We start from the raw sequence: 18,323 nt of genomic DNA, 5'->3' as shown, positions 1-18,323 counted from the left end.
AAAAGCAGGGGGTGAGAGAATCAAGCCATCTACTTCTGGGAGTGAGCTGGCCCTTCATGAGGAGCAGGATCAGCTCTTTGAGTTATGTAGAGAAACCCAGTTGGAGTTACGTAGGTAGCAAATGGATGCCTTCATGTGAAAAAGTTGGAAAATGAATACTGAATTTATATTGGGTAGACACAAATGGATCTCTGCAGTCAGAAGTTGTTCTTCTAAAGGGATGGATAGGATGGGAGGGAGGGAGGGAGGGATGATAGACAGTGTGGAGTATATTTATCCCACCTTTCCTCTAAGGATATCCAAGGGGCAAGCAAGGGTTCCTCTTCTTTTGGCCCTTACAACAACCCAGTTGGGGTTCATTGAGTTGAGTCTTTGGCCAAACCAAACTGGTTCTGATAAGCCTGTGTGTGTGTGTACACAGATACATATCCAAGTGTTCCAGTATTACTGCGTTCTGTTTCTAGGCCACCTTTTTCCTCTTGCGAGTGACCCCAGGAGGTTCTCCTCCGCTCCGTGCTCATCTTCACAATGGGTTAGGCTGAGAACAAGAGACTGACCCAAAGTCACCGCCTTGCATGGCCAGTGGGACCATGTCACCCCCTGTGCTCTAACCACCACTCCACCCTGTCTACCTGTGTGTGCACCTGTGTACGCCACACGGGTAGGCAACCAGTTGGGGCCATGGACACATTTGGCAGCTTGGGGAACAGTCCTGGGCCCTGCCACAAGATGGCTGCCATGGGGCTCCTGGCAAAGAGCAAGTCAGCTTCCCCAGAGACTGACTCCAAGGCAGAGGGGCAGTCTGAGCCCGACCCCCTAAATAACTCCCACAAATCCCATTCCCAGAGCCAACATGAACCTGCTTCTTGGGCATCCAAGCTGCCAGGAGGAAAGCCCGCGTGGATGTTTTAAGTGAGAAGGACAGGGCGCTAAGGAGATTTTCCGGGGCGTGCTGATGTGCATCAAGGTGGGATCCTGGGACACGCTGGTGCCGCAGCTTCCCTGTATCCCACAGTGGATTTCTCCTCTTTCTGCAGCCAATAACATTTGCTTCTATGGAGAGTGTTCCTACTACTGCTCGACCGAGCATGCTCTGTGCGGCAAGCCGGACCAGATCGAAGCCTCCCTGGCTGCGTTCCTGCCAGACCTGTCTCTCGCCAAGAGGAAAACCTGGAGGAATCCCTGGAGACGCTCTTACCACAAGCGCAAGAAAGCCGAGTGAGTGACTGCCTTGCCATGCCATGCCGCAAAAGCTTTCCAGCGGCTCCGTGGCTATTTTGCCGGGTCATGTACAAGCCGCAGGTGGTTAATTTCCCATTGTTTTGCAGCCAGACATTAATTCAAACACTACTGAGAACAATCAGGCATATTTCCATTGAATTCAGCTGAATACGAAGGCAATCTAATTCCTCAGAGCTATCTGGCTGGCACACAGAATTCTTGCAGCTCTGGGGAAGTTTTTCCCTGCTCTTGTGCGCCCTTTGCACTGGAGTTTGATTCACGATTCTTTCCTTTACCTAAATAGCACATGTTTACCCAAAGCAGGCTATTGTGCTGCTAAAACATCTTGAAATCCTAGAATCATAGACCAAGAATATCGGACAACACAGAGGTCAGCATTTTCCCCCAGATAAATCCAGAGAAACCTTCAAAACAAATCTGCTTCTAAATCCTAGCACAGCTGAATCAAAATATGCATTCACAAGAGGCATATCAGAATCTCGTTATTTATATGCTGTGATGCAGCTGTCCCGAACAGTGATGCTGAGTCCTAGGGTGGGGCGTAGCTTTCCCAATGTTTTCTGGGTGTTTTCTCTCTCCATCTCTGCCCAAGTTGTTGCAAATCCATCAGCACTGAAAGAACCAAGTTTTCCTTTTGAAGCCTTCCAAGCTGCCCAGAAACCCAGCTGTCCCTCCCGTGCTCTTCCTTGTGGAAGCTTCCCACAGATCCCTGGGGATATTGAAAGACATGCCTGAGCACCCAATGCTTCAAAGACTTTCTGAAACATCGGGTGATCTTGCAAGATTTTGGTTCAACCCATTCGTGCTCAGCAGTTTCCAGAGAACTTCCTGAGCTTAAGGACCAGATGTAGACCAAGCTGGGTGCTTTTGTTGCTAGTCCGGTTGCTTGTAGCACCTGTGTTTAAAGTGGGCCATGGTTTGCTTCCTTTGCTTGCTCTTTAGAGATGGGAATTGGGCATAAAACACACCCTCCGTTTGCATAAACTGTTCCTGCAGCCTGTGCTAGTTGCAGCCCATCTCTCCACCTGAAAAGAAAAATATGCAAATTGCAACCCATTTCATAGAATCGCAGAATAGTAGCGCTGCAAGGGGCCATGAAGGCCATCAGGTCCACCCCCTGCTGTTGCAGGACACCGCGTCACAGCATCCCACTCAGGTGGCTGCCCAGTTTCTCCTTGAATGCCTCCAGTGCGGGAGAGCCCACCACCTCTCCAGGCAGCTGGTCCCACTGCTGTATTGCTCTGACATTGAGGAAGCTTTCCCTGATGTCCAGCCTGAACCTGGGTTGTTGCAACTTGATTATTCCGTGTCCCACGCTCTGGCATCAGCGAGAAGAGATCTTGACCTTCCTCTTTGTGGCAGCCTTGGAGGTGCTTATAGAGGGATATCACGTCCCCCCTCAGTCTTCTCTTCTCAAGGCTGAACATGCCCAGTTCTCTCAGTCTCTCAGTCTCTCAGTCTCTCCGCACAGGGCAGTGTTTCCAACCACTGGATCATTTTTGTTGCCCTCTGCTGGACCCTTTCTCATTTTTATGCCTCTTCCTTTGAAAAGCAAGAGCCTCTTTGCGCTGCCTCAACTTACACTGGAGCCAGTTGCAGTACTGGTAAACGGGCTGGAACTGGCAGTGGGAGTTGGAGCCAGTCCTGTCCACCAGTTTGTGTCCCACCCATCCAAGCGGATTCTTCAGGCATCCATACATAGACGTTCTCTGGTCTGCTGCTTAGAATCTGTTCTTGAAGTATGAGAAGTGGAAGAATGCAGTCAAAAGATGGGCTTGGCCACCTTGTAAATTTCAGTTGTTTATGTTCAGATCTTTTACTCAACGAAGCACGTGGTGACGTTGTGTGCAGAGTGGGGGAATCCCTGCAGGGAAAACACCCCGCTGTCTCTGGTACTTGGGATCCGAAAGGCCAGGGGCAGGCGGCATCATTAATATGAATATCACGTTGCATTCATGTCCCTCTTACTTTCTCTTGTAAGGAACCCCAAGGCAGTTTACAGAGTTCCGCTTTATCTTCTCAACAACCCTGTGAGGTAGTTTAGGCTGAGAGGAAGTGGCAGGTCCAAAGTCCCTTAGGAAACTTCATGTGCATGTGGGGACTAGATGCTGGATCACCCAGGTCCTTCATCCAAGACTCTAATCTTGGGTTTCTTGCAGGAAAAAAGGTGGGGTGTAAATATAATAAGTTGGTAATGGTTGAAATGGCTCTCCTAAGAATTAGTTACACCAGAATATCAAGATGTCAGGTTTTTTGCCTTGCCCAGAGCTTCTCTGGAATGGAATTCAGCCTGTTGGAATTTGTCAGTAAGCAGAGTTTTGGATACGGGTCTCCTAGACCAAATTTGATGCTGCTCACTATGGCATCCTGGAAAATCTTGACGTATATTCAGCATCATGTGCACTGTTCAGTATAGCACGCACAAGCGGGTTCATAATACTGGGGGTGATTCCTTGAAAATAGCCGTATGTTGCCTGGACTCAAAGACAAAGTTCTCACTGACCTTCCAAAGGAAAAGATAAGATTGGTGTTCTGCATCTAAACTCCCGTAATTGTTTTTGTTTTTCCTGCAGGTGGGAAGTCGACCCAGACTATTGTGAAGAGGTTAAACAAACTCCACCCTATGACAGAGGGACCCGAGTTTTGGATATCATGGATATGACCATCTTTGACTTTCTCATGGGTATGTTCCTCATCTGTTTAACTGAAATGGCACTCCTGGAAATTGAGCAGGATCAGGGGCAGCACGGGAGGAAAGCCACACCCCCAGCAAGGTCTTCTGGAGGACACAATGCTCAGTGCAGGCACAAAATGCCTGTGCTTATTTTGTCTCTGTCTTCATCATCCCTCCACTCCTGAGTGCTTGGAAGAAACCAGAAAATAATAAAATCCAAAGGTGCAAAAGAAAAACATAAGCGTTAAAGAAAAGAATGAGGGGGGAAATAGCATCGGTGTGAAGCAGTTCTGTTTCCTGGCGAAAGCGGGGTCAGTTTTCCCCCATTCCCCAAACTGGCAGCAGGTTCCCTGCTGGGGACGGGGAAAGAGACCTTCCAAGACGTGCCAGCTGTCCACATGGCAAGGAGCCCTTCGACTGCGTGTCGAGGTCAACGTCCAGCACCCCAAAGCACAGCCTTCTCTTTCATTTGCTGCTTTGACGGGGACTGGGTTGGACATCTGCACCCAGCCAGGGCAGTTCTTTGACCCTAGACATTGTTGGGGGTCCATAGCATAAGTCAGATTGCCAGATCCAAGAATGGACTGCCTCTCCAAAGTCGGGAGCTGGACCTCAGAGAAGGGGTAAAGGGGGCATTTCAGGGGGCAGGGAGAGGAGGAAGCTGGAGCAGCCAGCATCCAAGGTCTTCTAATGGCACCCCAGCCTCCTTCCCTCCTCTTCCGAAGCATCAAGTTGACATGGAGAGTGGGAAGCCTGGTGCAGAGTCTTTTCTGGATACTCAGAGCCCTCCAGGTTCAGGGCTTAAGCACATCAAGGTTTAGGATGTCACCTCCTCGGTGATTTTAAGGTAACCAGCTCCTGCCGTGCAGTAATGAGCTGTTGGACTGATTTTCCATCCAGCCATGCTTGAGAAGGCACACTTAGTCACTATTTGGCATGCTGTGACTCTTTCCATTTCTTTTCCATGCAGGCAACATGGATCGACATCACTATGAAACCTTTGAGAAGTTTGGAAATGAAACATTTATTATCCACTTAGACAATGGAAGAGGGTAATTGTTTTAATGGATTCTGATGGCTCCTTGGCGTACTTTGACTTTACTTGAAGGGCTCTTCAGAAGCCGCATGAGTTCTTCAGGGCAGGATAACAGAGAGAAGGTGCAGAACCTCAAGCCAGGCAGCCGGATCTGACCTTCCAGGGGCTCCTCCCTGGTTCCCCACAGGGTCACCTTTGGACTAACGCACGTGATATATGCCCGATGTCCAGAATTACATTTGCATGCTTATTTTGCCAGCTGGACTCATCAACTGTGCAGTTGGCGATGGAAAAATTCCACCCATATTAACTTGCGTCTCTTTATGCAGTGGTTAAAAAGCTCCATGAAGGCTTAAATTGATTTGCCGTGATGCCTCTTGTGTTCATTTCCCTCTTCCTTTGCATTTCCCTGGCAGGTTCGGAAAATATTCCCACGATGAACTTTCTATCTTGGTGCCTTTAAACCAATGCTGCAGGTATGCCTTTCCGTTTGTCGTGATGTGGGTGGTACAACTGGAGAGCATGGATTGGAGTTTTGTGCAGTTCTCCTTTTGGCCCCAGAAACCCATTGAAGTGCTCCCAAACCCGTTGCAGACTGGAATGCAGCAGTGGTCCATAACCTGCACGTTTCCCATCACTGAACTTCAGATTGTCCTTGTTCAAATGCATGCGTAAAATGCATAGGTCAAGAAAGCACGCGTGCAAAGTCTGTATGTTGGGAAGGTCTGCGTGCATTTGGAATGTATGTACGTGTTTGGAGCACTGCCTCCAGAAAAAGCCCATGCATGAAAAAATTGCATGAAGTGGGGACAGATTCATTGGTCTCTAACCAAAACAGTGTGAGTGCTTTTAGAACCAGGCCGGGGAAGAAGGGGAAAAGATATTTAGTGGATTTACAGGGAACGACTGTGCCTCATTGACCATCTGTGTTCAGGACCTGTGTCAGTGAACCAGAAGCTCAAATGTAGCTTCATGTCCACCCAGGAAGTGATGGAGGAGGTAGAGCTGATGACATTGACTGGGTGGGGAAAGCATTTTGTAAATCTCTCCCGTAAAATAGAACATCAGAGATAGCTCTTCACTGAATTCCTTCTGGCTGGCCCCCATCTCCTAGAGTGAGCAACCAGAACCAGGAAGGAACAGCCTTCTCCAGCTCTTTGGTCTCCTCTGGGCACTGGGTGGAGATATGCTGAAGATATTCCAGACCCTAACTAACTGTGTGGGTCCTTTCTTCTCCCCTTCGTTACCTTTGTGGTGTTCCCCAATTCACCTTGTAAGCCCTATTCTCCCATATGTTCTTTTAGAAAATGAGATTGTGCCTCTTTTGAGATCTCAGGTTATCTGATCCTTCCTGAGCGTACATCATGTGCCTTTCATTTGGAACATCGGAGTTCCTGGAATAAACAGTGGACTTGCATTTGTCTTCTTAGAGAACACCCTGCTTTGCAAATGGGTGCAAGCGAAGAATAAAAGCAGGGCCTTTGTTAGATCGAAGGACCCATTCGTCCAGCAGTCTTTCTCCAGAGTGTCTAATTAGATGCAACCTGCAGATCCAAAAACAGGGTTTGGAGGCAAAAGCCTTTTCCTGCAGCCCAGATGATGTGGTCCTCTGCTCGGCTCCAGCGAGGTTCTGTGTATCTTCTCAGCACCTTGTTTAACCTGCAAACTTGGCACGCTACATTGCAACATGGAGGTTCCATTTCTCAGATTATGTTTCAGATTCAGGCTTTAGGCCTGGTGACTTGAGGTCAAAAAAGATCCAAACTTTGGGGTTGGGAAAGGGGATGAGTCTAAGCTGTAGTTCAGAGTGGACAATCAGTGTTTCTCCAGATGCTTTGGCCTACAGCTCTCATAATTCTCTCCAAAACGGTCCACCCTACCCTGATTTGCAAAATGTTCCAAGGTGGGCCAGACTAATCCGAAGTGCTCATGGGAACTCCTGTGGTTGCTCCCACATACATAAGAAAAAGAGAGAGAGAAGCCATTTCATATCACATCTTGATGAACTATTTGAACCGAGGAAGGTTCTGCCATGAGAGTCCCCTTGTCCTATCAAACTTGGGACTCTTTATTATTGGCTAGAGAAACGGGACTTCGTATAGATTTAAGTATGTTTCTAAGTTATCATAAATGGAAAAAATGTGGGGGCTGACCCAGCAGGTCCGATGTTTCTGATGATTGATGTTGCTTTTAGTTTTTCTTTGTTTTAGGCTTATTTTGAATAAAACTTATTATTAAAAAAAATTTAAAAAAGAGAGCCCCCTTGTCAATGGTCCAAAGTGGCTCAGCCCAGACAAAGGCGCACAGTTTTAGCAAAGGACGTTGACCTTTCAGCAAGGCTTCCTATCTGACCCTTCTTTCATGTTCTCCTTGCCTACTGCCCTACATCTCTCTCACACACTCTCTTTCTCTCTTCCTTCCTAGAATACGGAAGTCCACCTATCTGCGCTTACAGCTTTTAGCCAAGGAGGAATACAAACTTAGCCACCTGATGGAAGAGTCCTTGCAAAAGGACAAAATTGCGCCCATCTTGTACAAGCTGCACCTCGAGGCGATGGACCGGAGGCTCCGGCTGGTGCTGAAGGCCGTCAGTGACTGTATAGAAAAAGAGGGTTACAGCAACGTGGTGGAAAATGACTTTGCGTCCGACATGAACACTGTTACGACCAAGAGGTAGTGAAATCACAGGACCCCTTTTATTAGCTCCAGTGAAGAAGAAGAGAGAAACCTACAGCAAAACCAGAACAGTCTTGCAAGAGACTGTGTGTGCCACTTTGTGAATTCAGTGAATTCAGACTGCGATTAAAAGTGTTCTCAAAGTAGCTAAGGCGTAGACTCTGCAAAGGGACTGGGTTGAGGGCAGGCGCCGGAGGCCTCTCAGACACGCGGGATCTTGATGGCTCGTGGGAACTCCCCGCGGTGGCAGCGGAGGGGGCTTGGTCATCGCCGCGGTTTCCCTACAGCCCCACCTTCCTCTGGCTGTGCTCCTTTTCCCGTTGCCTGTGCCGGAACGACCCACTGAGAACAGAGCTCTGGGCACGCTCTGCCTCAGGCGGTCAAGCCCGTCCCCTCCAGACTGACACGCACATGTGCGCACGAGTGCACACTCACGTCCACAGGGGTGCAGCTTACCCAGAACCCGGGGAGGGGCTTTCGGGAAGTCAAGGCTGGAAATTGTGGGGTGCCAGTTGTCCCTCTTCGGGATAGGTGACCGTACGGCTTGGGCAGACCCTTGTACTTAGCACCACGCCTTTGGGAAGGAATTCCCCCACCGGGATCCAGAACATATTTGGGAGGACTCACAGATGCCACCGGGCTCCCAGCAGAACGGGCTTCTCCCTCTCCATGCATCACACCTGTGCTCTCTCTCACACGCACACACACACACACACACGTTTTCATTTGTACAGAAAGCAGATCTTTATTTAATGTTTTGTATTTATACAGAAGAGAGTTATGTTTTTAAGAAATGAAAACCTGCCCATTTTTCTTTCCCAAAGAAGAGAGACCAGGTTATGTCTGCAGCTCACCAACTGTTCTAGAAGGAAATCCGTCTGCCGCGAGTGGATGCTAGTGCAGCATTTCTGTGGCTATTGAAGTTAAAGTTTGGGGATCGTGTGTTTCTGCGCTCTCCTAATTCACAACCACATGGAAAACCGACGCAGCAAGGGGGATGCTCGGTTAGCGAGATGCAGCCAGGTATGGGTGCGGGGAGTTCATGACATCAAAGGGACCTTTCCCACCTGCGCCTTGGAATGGTGCCACCACCGAAAGGTCCGTGCCAGATGTCCCCAGTATGGTCTCCATGTGCTCCGCATGTTTAACCTTCAAGGGGTGTTGGGCTCTGGCGTAGTTACGGGTGGCAGGAGCATTAAGCAAAAATAGGCTGGGTTTTTGGGCCCAAACTCTTTTACTTTTGGCCTCACCTATTTGGCCGTCAGCTCTGCCCCGCAGTGGGACATGGCCCTGACATGGCTTGCCAAAATCTGGGTTGGAAGAGGTTTTGCATCCCTGCTTTATGGGACCTTATTTCATGACTTCCCCTTCTCCAGTTTCCGGTGTGGCTTGGTGGAGAGAGGGTTGGCCTGGGACTCAGGAGATCTGGGTTCAAGTGCTCACTTGGCCGTGAAGCTCAGTGGGTGACTTTGGACCAGTCATGGAGTGTCAGCCGAACCTACCTCACAGGGTTGTTGTTGTGAGGATAGAAGGGAGAGGAGGAGACCCTCATAAGCCACCTTGGTGTTCTCACAAGAGGAAGAAAGGTGGGTATAAATGTCGTGTACTAATAATAAATAATATTCAGCCTTTGAGAAGGAAGATCTCTCAAACCAACCCCGTTCCCCGTTCAAACAAGAACCCGTCCAGCCGCACGCACCTTTCAGCGACGTAGTCAGAAGAGGGTTTTGATAATTTGTGCACTGGCAGGAATACTTGAATGTGGTTTTACAAAGTGATGTAAAAAAAGCAAATTGTACTATTTATCCATAAGAAGGTAGCAGCTCTTATCTTTCTAGGCTGTCGTAGCGGAGCTGCTGCTTTCCCGACTTTGCTTTTGATAGTTCCGTGTAAATATATACATATACGAGTTCAAACCATTGAGGAGGAAAAAAAAAACAAAAACCAAGAAGCTGTTTTCAGCAATGATAGACTTACTTTTGCAGCATTTTTTGGTGGATTTGTTTGCAATGTGGTCCCAGTGCAATAAAAGTATGGCAAATGTATAGCCAGAAAGTCTGTGATTTTTATTTTTACTGATTTCAGAGGCTGCGTTTGCTAAGGTGGGTACAGAGCCTCAGGCTGGGGGCCAAATCTGGCTGCCTGGATTTCCTAGTTGGCCACGCGGATTCCTCCAGACTCTCCATATAGTATATAATGTTCCCTTGTGTCCATTCCCCCCCCCCCCGCCCCGTGAGTGTGTGTGTTTCCCCTTCTAATAGGTCACCCCTCTCTCTCCCAGGGCTGGAGCAACAGCAAGAGCTTTAAGCTAAAATGGGCTGCCATGTTTTATATTTTGGCCTCACCTCAATCACCTTTTCCCTCACCTGTCACGGCAACGCAGCCCCAAGGGCTTTTCCAGGCGGGATTTTGGCCCCCGGGCTGAGAGAGGTTCTGCCCCATGGGCAAAAAGCTCTGCTTGCTCGCACGGGGCAGAACAGGCGGCCTTCCCCGGCTGCGACCACAGCTCTGCTAGCTTCACACCTGTGTGGCGGGGCAAGAAAATGGGGACCAGGCTGCCAGTGGCGATGCTGCTGCCGCCGCCTCCGGTTGTGGCGACCCGAAGAAGCAACAACCCACCAGAACTGGAGGAAGCTGCACCGGTTGGAGCAATGGCTGAAGCCTCTGGGGAGGAAGGCAGTGGTGCCAGCCCCCCAGTTTCCAGGGGAGGCTGCTGACAGCCTCACCTGGGACAGGTCATCTTTTGAGCTTTGCAGGTGCCACTGGTGCCTCGCAGGGGCGAACCCATTTTGGGGGTGTGAAGTGCTGCTATGCAGAAGGGCACGTACGCAAGCAGGCAATGCGGGTGCTCGGGGTGAATCTGCACAAGTAGGCGTGGCCATGTGGGACCCATGGCAGGGGGGCGACGGGAGGGAAGAGCCCCCAGAAGCTGCTGCTCAAGAACTGGGTGCGTTCAGTCTCGAGAAGACTGAAGGGAGACAGGAGAGCATTCCCCAAGTCCTTGAAGGGCTGTCCCAGGAAGTATCTCTCGTGGATCATCCCAGAACATGGAATAACAGACCCAGAAGCTAGATTATGGCTAGATACCGGGAGAGATTTCCTCACTGCTCACAGGGAGGTGGCGGGCTCTCCCCCACCGCAGGCATCCAGGATGCAACTGGACAGCCATCCGAGAGGGATGGTTTAACTGGGAGTCCTGCACCAGCAGGGGGTTGGATCCGATGGCCTTCTTGGCCCCTTCCAACTCTACTCTTCTACGATTCTATGAATGCTCAAGGGCACAGAACTACTCCCAGGATTAAATTTCACCTTAGATGTTCCCTGGCAAGAGCCTCCCACGCTGAGGGCATCACGTCCACCTTTTCATGCCAGGTTAGCACGGGAAGATTCAGTCGCTCCAAAGGGGTGTCACTGTTGGTTAGATCAGCAAGCCATGAGCTGTGGGAGATTAGCATGACGGAGTGAAGCATCCCTTTCTCAGCTCGGCACACGTCTCCCCGAAGGAGGGGAAAGTACTCAACTGCCATTCCGCACAAGAAGGCCTTTAAATCAACACTGGAGAGTTCAGTGAAACTCCGATGGATGCAAGAGAAGTTCATTAGAGACGCAGGGCTAATAAGATTTACTGCCACAGTTCACGGCTGGCCTGTTTTCTTACAGTGTAGGAATAGAAGGGAGATGGTCCTGAAATGTTTGCAGGCACAGCTGAAGATCTCCACCATGAAGGTTTGTCTTCCACAAAAAGCACTGTCATGTGAGCCCAGATAGAGTGAATTTAACAAAATCCAGACTTCCCTCCTTTGTCTAATCCCTTTTCTTTTTCTCTTCTTAAACCCATTCAAGGCACCATTTTGGCTCAAGCTGACAATTCTGTTAGACTTTTATGGGTTCACCCCAAGAAACAGTCTTATTAAGTATTCTGTACTGAACCGAAAACTGCCTTTCCATATAAACAGTTCTGAACTCTCGCCAAGAAAGCAAAGGGGCACTTGAAATCTCTTGCCCCCCGAAGTCTGCAATTAGGCGCTTTTGATAAATAAAGCTAAATATCTCCTTCAGCAACCGAGGGCATAATTCCCTCTATAAATAGGCCATTCTGTTGATGTTTTAAACAATCCTTCTTAATCAGTAAAGTCCATGGCAGTTTTATAAAACCTGGATTAAGTTCCATTATATTTTTTGACTGCTTTATTCATCCCTGAACGGTTTTGCCGGTTCTCTCAGCTCCTTACTGAAAGCTATTCAAGACTTATTGTGATATGCCTTGACGTTTGTCTCACTCCATTTATTTATTTATTTGTCTAATGTTCCATCGCATGAGAATTCTGCGTTTCAAAGAAGTCTCCTTGAAAGCCTCTCTGGAGCAGACATTCTTGGTTATTTTAGCAGAAGTCATTTTTAACCTGCGTTTCCGTTCCTTTAGTCTGAGGGAACATGATGGAACTGAAGCTAAGCACTTCTGGGACTGAGCAATACCTGGATGGCTGAATATCTGGAAATGCCACACATGACGCCTTGAATTCCATGATGGAAGAACTGCAAGCCTTTCGTAGCAGCTGAAACACTGGGCTTGCACACAGCAGATCTGGGTTCTAGTCCTCATGCATCCGTGAAGTTCTCTGGGTGACTTTGCTGACTCTGAGCCTAAGCTATCTTGCAGGGTTGCTGTAAACCACTCTGAGCTCCTTACACGAAGATCAAAGCCAGAGCATAAATGTAACAATAAAATAGAAGTATTCCTATTTCCTATGGAATCCCACTGTGCCCAGGGCAATCCATTCTCTTCTTTCTCTTGTCTTTTAATACCAACATTGTTCCTTGACAGCCAATTTGGTAGGTAGTTAAAATGTTGAAGTGGACCCAGGTGACGCACCAGTCAACATCAGTGAGGCTGTGTAGCCACTCTAGGTGGTAGCCTGCACGTTTAAGAAGCCATCAGTTGAGCTGCACCTAATTTGGGGATAGGGTCCCCCAGCACAGGTCACTCCTTGATGTTCCAAGCCCCAGGTTTAGTCCTGAAGTTTAGAAGTTCAGACTAAAACCCAGAGCGGTGCACCCCCCACTAATGTTGCAGCCCCAGCCCTGCTTGCCGGTGGATATTCTCATGCCACATCAAGGTCCTTAGAGATTATCTCACGAGTTCTTCTTCCCAAAATAGCTGTATTTTACCATCCACATTCTTCCCCTCTGCCATCTGCCGTGTCTCACATTTAAGTAAGATGCAGCATAAAGTTACTGTGACTGACAACGATCTTCATCATCGGGGTTGCTGAAAATTGCAGCCTAGGCCCTCCTGCCCCATTACCTTCCCCAGGCAAAGATCCACTTGATTTATTGAAAACTGCAATATACATCATCCGGTATGGAGCTCGAGGCATGCCGCAAGTATTATGGATGCAGCCCTGATGAATGATGAATAATCTTCTCTCGCTGCACAATCCCAGCTTTGCCACACGTCGGCTCAAAGGGACTCGCTGGCCGGGACACTGAAGTCCTATCTGAGCCCAAGCAATTATTTATTAGGGGATTCTGGAAAGGAAGGGCCTGCACCTCTCTAGAGCTTTGCAAAGAATGCGCATGCATATCTTTACAGCACAGAGTCTGAATCGTGTTACCTGTGAGCACCTGCACCTCAGCTTAGGCCCAGTGACAACCATGACTCCCCTTCATTACCTACTCAAGGAGGTGACTACAGGTACGAAGCCTCTCCTCTCTGCATGAGACACCCCAAGACTCAGATGCCGGAAGAAAGAAATCTGCAGAGAAAGGAAGGAAGGAAAAGGAGAGCACAAAACTGAGAAGAAAGATGACTTAGTTGCTGCAAATCTTTACCTTGGTGTAGCTACTTATACTTGGACGAAGAAGCAGTGTATCTCCCTAACATGGGCAACTTTACGGAAAATGTGTATGTGCACTTTTGGAAATGACTATTCTAATTTCTGTACCCAAATGCGTCAACGTAGTGGGGGAAGATTCTAACCAGATGTGTTGGAAGATGTGCAGCTTTTTAGCTGGGTGCCCAAGAGGCCCCTGGACTCTTTCACCTTATGGGTCCCTCCTTGCCTCTAAGCGGGGCATGGTCTAGCTGGACCTTCAAAGAAGGGGATGCTGGGTCAGCTTCGAGGGTCGGCATCCTTGCCCACCTGTCAAGGGCCCACGTCTCAGTGGGGCCTACCAGCGTGAGGACCTGGGAGCTGCCCTGCCTCTCCTCCAGGGCAAGCAGGAGGTGGTGAGAAGGCGGTCCCTGCAGAAGACACCCCTGATGACTTGCTTGTGGCTGCCTGCCTCGGAAGCGAGCCAGTGGCAGCACGGATGGGAAATGGAAGGGCAGCGGGTGGCCACAGCAGTGCAGAGTGGGGCTTGCCGAGGAAATGACCTCTAGGAGGGTGGCTTGCTCAGGGGTCCTGCAACACCTGGAGCACCTTCAGCATTTCTGTTCCAGAACTTCACAGCCAGCTTGTATTTAAACCTTCTAATTGCTTTTAGTTTGTTTGGTTTTTTTGATGCCACATTTTGATTTGATCGCTTTGACAGTTTTAATCATTGGGTTCTTATTTTTACTGTTTTGATGGATTTCATCTTTCTAGTTTCTGCCTTACTGTAAGCTGCCCAGAGAGCCCTGTGGGCTATGGATGCGGCATATAAATGTAATAAATAAATTATAAATAGATGACAATATGACTGATTCGGAAATGATGTGCACCAACTAGGGGAGGGGCTTCCTAGGGAGCAAGGAAGCAAAACTATGTCCATTAGCCAACAAATCCTGAAGAAGAATGCATGCTTTATTTGCTTCCTAGGGAGAGAGGGCAGATGAGGTGGAACCATCTTGATTCCCTTGGGACGCCAAGCCCTCTCCTTCTTCTGTTTGCTCAGGGGAATCAGGATCCTGCTGAATCATGGCATTGCATCTGGAAGGGGGCCTGCTGCGTGCCAGAGTTCAGACGCCATGACCTCTCTGGACTCATCCAACATCCTAGACACTGCACAAACCAGTCCTTCTGGTTTCCATCTGGCCCTGGGCCTGCACAGATTCCAGTCAAAGGAAAAACCCCAGGCAACTGAAGCAACCACCTATTCAAATAGATTCACACCAAGAGACAGGCCAGATCAATCAGTCACGCCTCGTCCCAATGGGACAAGGATTCCCTGAGAGAAGAGGCATCGTTGCATCTTTTCCACGGATGGCTCTTTCTGCTCTGCTGTTTAAGAATAACGAATACATTCCCAGTGCTTAAAGACCCAGCTTTCTTGCTTCTGTCCAAGGAATTTGCAAAATGATGCATGCCGCAGCTTATTTATTCATTCATTATTTCTGATTTGTAACCTCTGATGAAATGTACCCATAGATATTGTTCTTCCGGAAATTCTCAAGGGCCGCATGGGGCGCCGCACTCCTATTAGAGACACATCTTCTCCCATAAATTAGAGGAAATGTTTTCAAAGCGAAGCAAAAAGCTGCACGTCCTCATTTCTCTTGCATTGTTCATGAAAAGGAGAAGCACGTAAGGGAGATGCAATTGCTTCCAAGATGCCGGCTTTCTCAAGTGCAAATGGGTTTAGTGAAGGTATTTTGTTCCATTTTATGGAGTAAGAGTACAATCAAAGGCTCTGTCCACAAGTCTCCAAACTCGGATGATTACAGGGAAGAGAGCAAAGCCAACAGCTGCCACCGTACCCTCTTTCTCCATGAAACAACTTGATGCAGAATAGAAGTGACTTTCTAGCTGCAGTATTTCTGTCTCCTCCACGCATCCAAAAGCCACAGACCTTTCCCCTCGTAAAATGTTCTTTAGTGTCCAAAAAGCACAGATGTTCAAGGACAGGCTGGACGTGCACATGGTGGGCGTGGCGTAAGCAGAGCTGGCTGGTGCCGGAGGTCAGACTAGATGGCCTGGGAGACCCCTTCTGACTCTCTCTTTTTCTATGTTTCTATGATCACCCTGAAGGAATCTCTGAGCATGTGCAGACTGGTTTGTCGGACCTAAACTACTATTCACCTCCAGGAACTCTCCCTATGGGCATGCCTGGGCCCCACCCCTTTGGGAGGGGCCTTCTGAAAGTGAGAATACCTCCTCTCCACGTGCTGGTCCTCTAATTGGGCCACCCTCCTCTGCTGATGTCACATCATAGGATCAAGAGCCAGGGACACGTTGTCTGTGTCTGAGAAATGCCCCTGCTCCAAGTCCCCTCCCATCTGGCTATTCCCAGATGTCGCTTGCCCAGCTCTCCATCTCCACTTCCCTCATCTCAGTGTCTCAGCTCAGGCCATGCCTGGTTCTGTTTCACATTCTGGCTCTGAATCCTCTGAAGCAGTCCTTGAGAGCAAAATCCCCCCAAAGCTGCCTTTCCCATTCCCAACAATTTCAGAGCAGGGCGGAAGAGAGGTGAGCGGCCACCAGTGGCGCTGGTCACTCCCTGCCCCCTCCAAATGCCTACTCAGCCCCTCTCCGGGGTCACTTCTGGGACCTCAGAGAAGCAGCTGGTATGGCTCTTTCCACGAGCTAAAGGGTGCGGGATGTAGCCATTCCAGTTCGTTCTCGACGAAGCTTTAACCAGTTCTCTCCCAGAGCAAACCTGGCTGCAATTCGAAGTCAAAACTCACACAGTCCCAAGCTTGCAATGTGAGTCAGGCATCTAAAAATGTGTTTGACAGCATGCCCACGTCTGGAAACAGTGCATGAAAAATGCATGCTTCGCACAAATGTATGGAAGCGGCTTTCGGCGAGAGCAGAAGAAGGCGTATTTTGCAAAGAGAGTGCACGAGCGATTTTGGTTTTGAAAAACACATGCCAGGTTGCGCACAGAGTTCCATGCACAGAGATAAGAAAGAAGCTTCCAGGTGGAATGTGAGGAGCTGTTGCAAGCTGCAGTTCCACTGATTTGCACATCCCTAAGCTGGTGCCTTGAGCAACACACTTGGAAACCCGCACATTCCCACATGGACAAATGCGTAAACCCGTACGAACATCGTATACATGCCAGCTTGTCCAGGGCTTGAGGCAGGAGGGCTTGAGCGTCCTTCAGCCCCGGGACCGACTGCATTGCAAGAAAGCATCCAACGAGCAGGGAAAGGGAGGCAAGCGGAGGAAGAGGCCACGGCCGTCTGGAGCTTCAGCCCTGGGCCTCAGGCGTCTCCTCCCCCACTTAAGGTTTCCCAAGAAGGATGCTGTCCACATCCTTTGGCCAGGGGCAAGCGATGGCCTCCAAGCCTCGTCCGAAGGCAGAATCCTGGCGCTATCTCCCATCTGGGGTCCATGATGAGAGCAGAGATGTGGGTAGTGGATAATTTGGGTGGTGCAGGGAAAGATGGCTGCTTTTTCTGGCACCGGCTGGTGCTCCCTTCATGCACTTGTTCCCAGGAACATCATGCCTGCCCTTAGCAGAAAAGCCTGGACAGGGATAGGCCACCAGCAAGAACCATCCTGCGCGGCCCCCTAGAATATACACAAGGCATATCCTAGATTCATTCTTCACCTTCACCCTAAAACGATCGCCAGGCTGAACCCCGTCTTTCATGCCTGCTGCCATTCCTCAAGCGAGGGGGCTCTGTGTGGCTTGGGGAAGCGTTTGCGTGTGCCACCCGTGTTCTCCAGCCAGAAACTGGGATGCAGCCAGGAAAATCTGCTCCTCTGGGCCCCGCTTTGGCTGGGCTTGGACCAGGCCCGCTCCCGGCTGGGGAGGCCACCGACTCCTGCCTGAGAAAGGCTGTGCTCTTGCCCTGGAGGCTCCTTAGAGGAAAATGAAAGAGCGGCAGCCACCTTCACCTCTGAGTTCTATGGTCTCGTAAGGAAGAAGCGCTAATTGTTTGTGTAAGGATGACGCGTGGGGATGGGCAGGGAACAGTGGCTTTGGTTAGCCGAGCTGATCAGAAGCCACGGCCGTCCTGAGGCTGGCCTGATGGATGGCTGAGCCGCTCGTTGCATCTGCCCGAGAGGTGCAGAGGACATGGGGGGGGAGTGTGTGTTTCGTAATTGCCTCGGAGGCCGAATCAATGAGGCTTTCTCTTCCAGAGTAAACAGCCTTCTCACCCCCAACTCCTGCCTCTTTCCCTTCCCTACCGCTAAAATCCCATTTGTGAAAGGGAGCATTGAGATCAGAGCTCGCTAAATTGGCATGAAAGATGTTATGAGCTTGGAGGACGGTTCCCGGGCTGCGCACGTTCAGAAGATTCTCAGGGCAAATGGTCAACCTTTGTTAGCACGATAGAAGTAGCAGCACGTTACCTTTACACCAGACCTCCTTCCTCTTGCGAGGGTCCCAGGCGGCTCCGGAGGTTCTCCTCCTCTCCCTTTTATCCTCACAACCACAACTCTGTGAGGTAGGTTTGGCTGGCAGTCTATGGCTGGCCCGAAGGCATCCCATGAGCACCATTGCCGAGTGGGGACGAACACCCCGATCTCCTGTGTCTAGTCCAACACTCTAACCACTACACCACACTGCCTCCTTTGGGTTGGTGAAGAAACTCCTCTCTCAGGCTTCTGGTCCCAAGTCCTTAGGACTTCATACCGTAGCACAAAAACCATAAGTCTGGCTCTGTAGCAAATGGGCAGCCGGTGCAGAAATGGGGCAGCCCTTCGGCAGCGGAAAAATGGGGCAGCTCCCAGCAAGAGCTGACGAACTCCAGTTTTCCAGGGCAGCCTCAAAGCAATCCCACGCACGGTGCCCCACAGCAATCCAGTCCCCAGGCTCCAG

At 49.7% G+C, this 18,323-nt stretch overlaps 1 protein-coding gene across 1 annotated transcript in view; it reads left to right on the top strand.

The window, feature by feature from the left end:
* FAM20C (FAM20C golgi associated secretory pathway kinase) overlaps nucleotides 1-9,671 on the top strand; it is an 80,625-nt gene extending 70,954 nt beyond the window's left edge. The window contains exons 6-10 of the mRNA XM_044433660.1: nucleotides 1,038-1,218; nucleotides 3,816-3,925; nucleotides 4,887-4,968; nucleotides 5,369-5,428; nucleotides 7,377-9,671. Coding sequence (XP_044289595.1) covers nucleotides 1,038-1,218; nucleotides 3,816-3,925; nucleotides 4,887-4,968; nucleotides 5,369-5,428; nucleotides 7,377-7,629 — 686 coding nt within the window. The 3' untranslated portion in view covers nucleotides 7,630-9,671. The remainder of the gene's footprint in view (nucleotides 1-1,037; nucleotides 1,219-3,815; nucleotides 3,926-4,886; nucleotides 4,969-5,368; nucleotides 5,429-7,376) is intronic.
* The last annotated feature ends 8,652 nt before the right edge of the window (nucleotides 9,672-18,323 follow it).

This window comes from Varanus komodoensis, unplaced genomic scaffold (assembly GCF_004798865.1).
Source record: "Varanus komodoensis strain SLA01 unplaced genomic scaffold, ASM479886v1 scaffold26, whole genome shotgun sequence".
Classification (NCBI taxonomy): domain Eukaryota; kingdom Metazoa; phylum Chordata; class Lepidosauria; order Squamata; family Varanidae; genus Varanus; species Varanus komodoensis.
Note: the sequence above shows the minus strand (reverse complement) of the source record. Positions and strands in the feature narration are given on the sequence as shown.